The sequence below is a fragment of the Perkinsus marinus genome (assembly GCF_000006405.1).
Source record: "Perkinsus marinus ATCC 50983 genomic scaffold scf_1104296961438, whole genome shotgun sequence".
In the NCBI taxonomy this organism is placed as follows: domain Eukaryota; phylum Perkinsozoa; order Perkinsida; family Perkinsidae; genus Perkinsus; species Perkinsus marinus.
In genome coordinates this window covers 1-7,474 of record NW_003205746.1, presented here as the reverse complement: position 1 = coordinate 7,474, position 7,474 = coordinate 1, and the positions used below count along the sequence as shown (strand labels likewise).

The 7,474-nt window shown below is 46.2% G+C and overlaps 3 protein-coding genes across 3 annotated transcripts; all 3 read left to right on the top strand.

Moving 5' to 3' along the window:
• Positions 1-2,984: 2,984 nt before the first annotated feature.
• On the top strand, positions 2,985-5,513 carry Pmar_PMAR019560 (hypothetical protein; the record flags this gene model as incomplete). The annotated part of the gene is made up of 8 exons (XM_002772281.1): positions 2,985-2,997; positions 3,243-3,353; positions 3,556-3,808; positions 4,035-4,137; positions 4,389-4,571; positions 4,701-4,861; positions 4,907-5,047; positions 5,336-5,513. The coding sequence occupies 8 exons, from the start codon at positions 2,985-2,987 to the stop codon at positions 5,511-5,513; spliced, it is 1,143 nt and encodes a 380-aa protein (XP_002772327.1).
• Positions 5,514-5,625: 112 nt separating this feature from the next.
• Pmar_PMAR019559 (calcium/calmodulin-dependent 3',5'-cyclic nucleotide phosphodiesterase, putative) lies at positions 5,626-6,423 on the top strand (the record flags this gene model as incomplete). The annotated part of the gene is made up of 5 exons (XM_002772280.1): positions 5,626-5,669; positions 5,728-5,791; positions 5,832-5,918; positions 5,961-6,041; positions 6,296-6,423. Coding segments are annotated over 5 exons (404 nt in total), but the record flags the coding sequence as incomplete, so codon positions are not given.
• Positions 6,424-6,464: 41 nt separating this feature from the next.
• Positions 6,465-7,003, top strand: Pmar_PMAR019558 (cyclic nucleotide phosphodiesterase, putative; the record flags this gene model as incomplete). The annotated part of the gene is made up of 3 exons (XM_002772279.1): positions 6,465-6,552; positions 6,778-6,876; positions 6,920-7,003. Coding segments are annotated over 3 exons (271 nt in total), but the record flags the coding sequence as incomplete, so codon positions are not given.
• Positions 7,004-7,474: the final 471 nt, after the last annotated feature.

The following is a 7,474-nucleotide window of genomic DNA, read 5'->3' as shown; positions in this document are numbered from 1 at the left end:
GGGATTGCATTTCGTTGTCTCAGCTGGTGTCGGTGAGACCATTGTGGAGGAGGACAGGAATCGACTTTGACTGCTCTCTCTAGCGTTAAGCCGTCGAAGGTCTGCTTGTGAGTATCCGTCCTCTCGAAAGTGGACGATTTGAAGACACAATACCTGTGAACGAGATTTAATACTCATTCGTCAGGCACGCTGCGCGCTGTGATATACTGTGGTACCTAACATGAAAAATTCTATCTATATGGATCTAGTTTTGAGTCACCATCACTGAGTTCTCTATGTCGTATGTGTTACTCACTGCGTTTATAGTTGACAGCTTAGTAAGATTGTTCATTCTGTTCATTCTCCCCGATGTGGGCGTATGACTTCTGCCATGGGGACCGCCCTGAATCGAGAAGACTAATATCACATTTGTGGTCCAATAACGTCGTTCTAACATGCTGGCAAAATGACACTGAGTAAGACACATGTGTGTCGAAGAGATTAGCGTTTGTGACCACAACACCCTGGCAGAGCTATGTGAAAGCTCAGATCTTGATTGCTATCGCGTCACCTTTAGTCCCTGAGTTTATCGCCGGAAAAATGTAATGGGAAAAGTCTTAATTTTTTTCCCAATATCACGAATGCATCGGCGATATGAATATCACGCTAACACTTGTCATAATCAATATTCTTTTCGCTCCTCAGTTTACCATCGCAATTCCGCTCACCAGGCTTGACCCGACTATCACGACTGCTACTATACTTCTTGATGTGAGCACCCTTTATGTGAATGCGCTCGTTAATGTGGTGTATGGAATCAGCTATGGTGTGGTATCGGGTTTTCTGATATCCTCGAAAAGTCGTGGGTATGCCATAGAGTGTCAAGAGAGGACTGCTTGCAAGACAGCTTGTGCTATGGACTCCTTTCCAGTATCGTCCTGCGAGACTGATGACGACATGGTACGCAGTATTTGTTCATCGAAGTTGGTCAAAACGACGCCACAGTGTGGAGAAATATGCACATGGTCAACCACGTATGTTGGAGAATTCTGGGGAAATTCTTATGTACATTTTCATACGGATCCGCATGTAAACTTCTATAGTGAGTGAGGAAACTCCCAAGCTCAGCTGAGGAAAGCGGACATATATATGTTTCTATAACCACCATAACAAAGGTGGTTTTATGTGTTATTACTCCAACATTGCGATGCGCTCAGGTCATCACATTTGGTGGCAACCAATACTCAGCATTGTATTTGTATAAGAAACCTCTAAGTGCGACCACAGCAGCCCCCGGCATCTTTGATCATCTGTGCGCTGCCAGCGCCCCGGCCTTTGACGCACTATCTGATATCAAGTCCGCTCAACTGTGGGATGGACGCTTGCCTAGGTGAGAGCTAATGCGTTGAAGTCGGCTTGGCTCTACTTGTGATTTATTCAGGACTGCGATATGTTTTCCTGTATGTAAGGGGGAGGGGTATGATTCGGCTCAGGCTAGTGGACTAGAGGCTGGAGAATCGACTAAGGTGTTCGAAAGAAAACTCCTCCTCACCGACATATACTTTATTTGAAGTTGAAATTTTCAACATCCACTGAGTAGGAGTATACATCAAATTCATATAGCTAGGTTAAAATTCTAACTGTGATGCTCTTATTGCTGCTGCATGGCAGATTACCATGGCGTTGTATACGGCCAGTGGTGACACTAGGCCCTACTGCTCTGATCTCGACACAGGCATCGACCAACTCGATTTGCTATGTGTTGATCCTCACGAAGAATGTGAGATAGAATCCTATCTCGATGAAGTGAGGAGTTTAACTGTTATTGCTGTAAAGCTGATTGAACCACAGATATGCTACGTCGGCAACCATTTTGAGGCGAGCGCTATTTGCATATCGTGGGTGCTAGTATTACTAGCTACTCTATATAGTGCGTTACTTCATTTTGCACTTGATATTCTGCTCATGTAAGGCTCCTTACTTGGGCGTGTCATGATCAATTCCCTTTAGACTGATCGCCTTGACCAGTAACGGTTCCGAATCGATACTGTCAGAGTATGACCGAGTTGATGCTGCAGTGATCGCGGCCTCTCGTAAATGTGTCCTACAGTGGATTCTCTTGAGCGTGGTGATAGCTGTGGTCCTAGCAGTGTCTAGGGCTATATATAATACGATCGAGTAATAGTTACACCAACACTAAGGAGTTTCACCCGTTTAACGTGAAGCGGCGTAATACTCGATGTAAATTTAACTTGTGTTTTTCCCGTGATCGATAACACAATTGTTTTCCGCGAAGTGAGTCGTGAAATGTTTTGGTGGAACTCCACGGCACATGACTCTGTCACTATTTTCAGGTACGGGCGCCCTTTGTCGTTTCTGGTTTTTTGGCTGGTGGTTTTCCTCTTCGATCAGCTTCGCAATTTTGCCCTCCAAGCCCTACTATGGTGTGTGAGAATATCATCGTTGGAGTTAGGCTCGTTGCAGGTTCTTCATACGGAAGCTCAACGACATGCGAGGCAGACCTGCTAGCTCTTCGGGCAGTACTCATGATGATAGTGAACAAAAAGCGGTCCATGAACCTAGTGATTCCCTCTTACTGAAGTTTACTCTTTGAATGGCGGGGTTCAGGTCCATGGCAACTCCTCCGTGGAATTGCCATACGAGTTGTGGATTCCAAGGGCTTCGAGTTCTTTGTATATGGCCTGGTTGGAGTCTATGCTCTTTTTATTCTGGCAGCCTTAGGTGAAGAGAAAACTTTTTTTTCTAATCTGGTGCATCATGGGTGCTAGGCATCGAAGAGTACGTCAGTGAGAGTGTGAGCGACGTGATGGAGACAGTTGACACAATTTTCCTCGCCTTCTTTGTGGTGGAAATAATACTTCGACTGATGTAGAGCCTAGTCTCAGAGTATGGTGGGAGCAAACGGCTTGTTGTCTTAGGGCGGAAGGATTGGGGTATTTAAATGATCGCTGGAATCTGTTCGACTTCATCATTGTGGTAGCCTCATGCGTCGCCAAGGTGAGCAACGCTTTAGAATTGTCAACCTCTGCAGCGCAAAAACGCGTGCATATTTCAGTGCCATTTTCAGCGCAATATAAAACATTTTCAAAATATGCACATGTGTTGGTAAGAAAAATCAAAAATTTCGGGGAATTTTTTAGGGGATTTCTTGTTGGTCTCTGTACACCGGTACCCAGATTCGTATGTAAAATAGTATCATTACAGCACAGCTGAGGCAAGCGAACCTATATTCCAGGTCGCAGTTCCAGGCAATGCCAAGTCGTTCACTATTCTGCGACTATTCCGTCTACTCCGGCTAGTATTAGCCTTGCGTAAAGCAGGGAGGAGCAGGAAAAAACGTAAAGGCCAGAATGGTAGGGCTTCGGTCAACTACATGTGTTGATGATAATATGAAAATTCTGCGAAACTGGTGTTAGTTTCTGTACATTTCTAGTCGAATTTGTATGTAAACTTCTATAATTAGTGGGGAAAATCACTGAGCTCAGCCGAGGAAAGCGAACATATATTCCTCTAACAGCGGCCTTCGGTGTGGCTCTATCTCTGGTGTTTTCGTAGGTGCTGATACTGCCCTACAGTTCAGTTCTAGGGTGGACAAAGTCGTGGACATTCTCCGTGATGTGTATGAGGTCAAGGGTCTGTCAGGGCCTATGCGAGAGAGGCTCAATTGGGCCACTGAGATCATCCAAACCAACAACCTGTACACCATATCAGTCAGCGCAGGGAAGGGCGGATCGTCAGCAGACGAGGATGAGGAGGATGAGCTTGGTCCGATTCGACAGGAAATTAACGAGTGGTTGACTCTGGGGAGGTATGAGAAAATAGGAAAAATCGTACGTTGAAAAATAGTGGAAAAAATTCTGGAAAATTTCTATTGGTTTTTGTACGTTTCTGGCCGAATTCGCGGGCAAGCTCATATAATTAGTGAGGAAACTCCTGAGATCCGCTGAGGAAAGCGAACATATATTCTGGTACTGTGTCACAGTGTCACCAGAAGGCATAAGGAGTTCGGTATCATCCTGAATGCGTTCCCTCAGTGCTAGTGCCAAGACAAGTACCAAACCTGGCGGGATAACGAGTGGAGAAATCGTGCTAAAGAAAGCAACGGACAATGCTGCAGTTGAAGACGATACGGCTAAGGTGAGAGAGTGTTGACCATGGTAGAAAGAACACACTTGGAACGCCCTTGTTGAGATAGATTCACGAACTATAGTATTTTGGAGTTTCACCACCCTAGTGATATGAAAAACAGTAGTGAAAAATAGATTTCACGACTACCACAGGCCGCGAATATCGCGCTTTTCACCGAGTTTTACGACGCCACTTCACGTAAAACGGGTGAAACTCCATTGGACCACCATTGAGCATTGGATGATGCTGATCTGACTCAGGTGCCTCCCAGTACGAGGACAAGGGAACTGTTGAAGAACATTCTTGATGGTGTGGCGATGGATAACGAACTCACTGATATGACTGGCATACAGAGGTTTGATATGGACCCTGCCACTTCACGGGTTGTTGCCTATTTATCGCGCTCGGCGACATCGTGGGGTTTCAATGTCTTCACTTTACGGGTGAGGAGGCGGGCTTTATCGCACCGGTGAATTGCTGTTGTTCATTTTGCATTTATTGACATTTTGCATGCGTACTATGCTTCTGTAGGTTAGCCGTAGTTAGTATAAGTAACTTGTGGATAATATCAGTTCCTCCTCGGGCACCCAGAGAGCCTTCCTGATCCGGGAGCTTCCGATGCGGCCTACGCACCGGAGATTGACCCGATGTTGAAGAACCCTGCGGAGGTGCTCGCCTTGTCCAGTCCAGTGCAGAACCAAAGAAAAGGAGTCTTTGCCTTTATGCAACCAAGGTTTGGTTACTGCTCGTTGTTTTTTGGTATATAGTAGTTCAACAGAGTGCGGCGTGCGGCTACTCGTGGAGCCGGTGGTCAGTTTGCTTCAACAGTGAGGTTGACCTCACTTGGGGAGGACGTTTTCAATGGCACTCTGTACAGAAGCTACAATTCTCAAGCTGCATTCGGTGTCTATGATGATCAGTAAGAAACTACTGCGGTGACACGTGGTGACACGTTTTAACTGTTGTACTCTTAGTATAGGAGATTAGGAGGGGGTTAGGGCGTAGTGATAGCTAGATGTGGCCAGTGTGGGAAAATATGCACAGGGTCAAGTAGGTATGTCGGTGATGATATTGAAAATTTGAGGAAATCTTGGGAGAATCTTGATGGCTTCCTAATTTGTATATAAACTCCTATAAGGCGAGGAAACTCTCGAGCCCGGTTGAGGAGAGCGAACATTTATCGCGTCAATGTTTGTCGCTCGCTCAGTGACCTGCCGAGGCTTCCAGTGCTAGCATGTTCGGGGATGTACTTCTTATCTGTGGTATCCGCCTTCGGGTCTGAATACGGCCAGATCGAGCCACATCAGGCAGGGCAGTCCGAGGACTCTCTGAAGGGTCAACCCGTCGTCCCATCTGATCCTGGTCGTGAGTCCACCTCCTTGTAAGAGCCAGTTCTGTCCAGGGCTTGTGTCAGTGAAACTCGACCTGGCAGCAACGGCAGAGTTCCTTGGTGTGATCGAAAAAGGTTGCTTTGTGAGAAATCCGTACCATAACGTGATGCATACTGTAGACGTTATGCAAGCTATGCTCACACTCTTGATGTGAGCAACTTTGCTCAATTTCTCGGAGTAAGCATTCCAGGTCTCTCCAGCTTGGGAGGGCAACAACATGTCCTGATTTTTTCTCTGCTCAAGAGCTGCAAGCCGGCCTTATTGCGGCTGCGGTAGTCATAGTTCTCTCGCTGAAAAAAATGTTAGGCTCAGATTCACGACTACGAGTACCCGGGTGTTGACAGCTCTTTCCTTGTTAATATTCGGCATCCTATGGCGATCCGATATAGTGACAGCGCTGTGAGCTGAATCGCAATTTACGGTTCGTGTAGTTTGCTACAGATATTGGAAAATCACCATGTTGCCGCGGCGTTTGCCTCGCTGAGCGATATGGATGTAAACCCTATGGCGAACTATTCGGAGGTGGCTCCAAAAGTTGGGAAATTATGCACGTGGTCAACTACGTGTGTGGCTGACGATATGAGTTTTTTGACGGAATTCCGAAAAATTCGCGTTGGTTTCAGTACATTTGTACCCGAATTGGTATATAAACTCCTAAGTTCAGCTGAGGAAAGCGAACATATATTCCAACCCTAGTCATAATAGGCGAAGTTCTCAATAGTAGTTGTGAATTTAGCCGGGTATAATGTTGGTGGGAATTGGTTGATGTGGCGTAGGATGATTGGGTGCTCTCCCGGAAAATGATTATCGAGATGGTTTTAATGACGGACAATCAGAACCACTTTACTACACTGTCGGAGCTACGGTCGAAGTTAAAGAACTCGGCATCGGAATTCCCAAGTTGGTGAACCTGCATATGGGCAACGCTGATGTTAATATGTTCAGACAACAAATGCGAGCAGTCGGATCGGCAACTTGTGTTGAATATAATGTTGCACGCGGCAGACATCTCGTACCCGACGCGAGACATTGAGTGAGTTAGTCTTGGCGACAGACTCCTCTATTTTTGAGAGATAACATTACCCAGGGCTCGATAACGACGGGAGAAATGATGTTCTTAATGGGAAAGGAATCGAAGAATGTGTTCCTAGCCATACGTGGAAAATGCAAAATTAGTTCCTCACGGGGACATTATAGGCTTGTGGATGATTCCCTGATCTCAGCGATATGTAGGGTAACCACAGACTGTGGTCCACAGGTGTTATCTCCTATGGGCACCTCGTGTGATGGAAGAACTGTACAGACAGGGGGACTTGGAGAGATCTAGGAGCATGCCGTTGTCACCTATGCATGATCGGTAGTCAATGCGAAAAGCTCAGCAGTGTATTGACTTCTGTTAGAGAAAGCGTAAAGTTGTCGAAGTGCCAAGTTGGGTTCATTGACGTATTAGTTCTCCCATTATTCCAGGTTAGTGTAACTGCTCTGTTACAGGAGTAGTGGTTATCCCCCTTGATATCAGTTCTACCGTTTTAAAGGTCCTGGCCCAGATGCTGCCAGAGCCCTTCGATGAGGAGTGTCTTCAAAACCTTCAGCTTAGCCGTCAGTATTATGCAACTCGGGAGGACTTTGCTCCTACGGAAGGTTGGTGACGCTGTGGTGGTGACACGAGCCTTCGTCGGTGGTTTCAGGCGCGGCCGGTCTGCGCTCTGGTTTAGACAAGCTGCTAATACATGCAAAATCATCAAGCGTTTCAAAGGTAGCGATGAAAGTTCGATTGGGATATACAGGGCTGTGATGTGACTAAAGTTCGAGGCAGTGTTGGAGGAATATATGTTCGCTCTCCTCAGCTGAGCTCAGCAGTTTCCTCACTAATTATTTACGAATTAGGATAGGAGTTTTCAGAAACCGATAAGAATTCCCTCAGAACTCCCTCGAAACATGTAGTTGAGCATGTT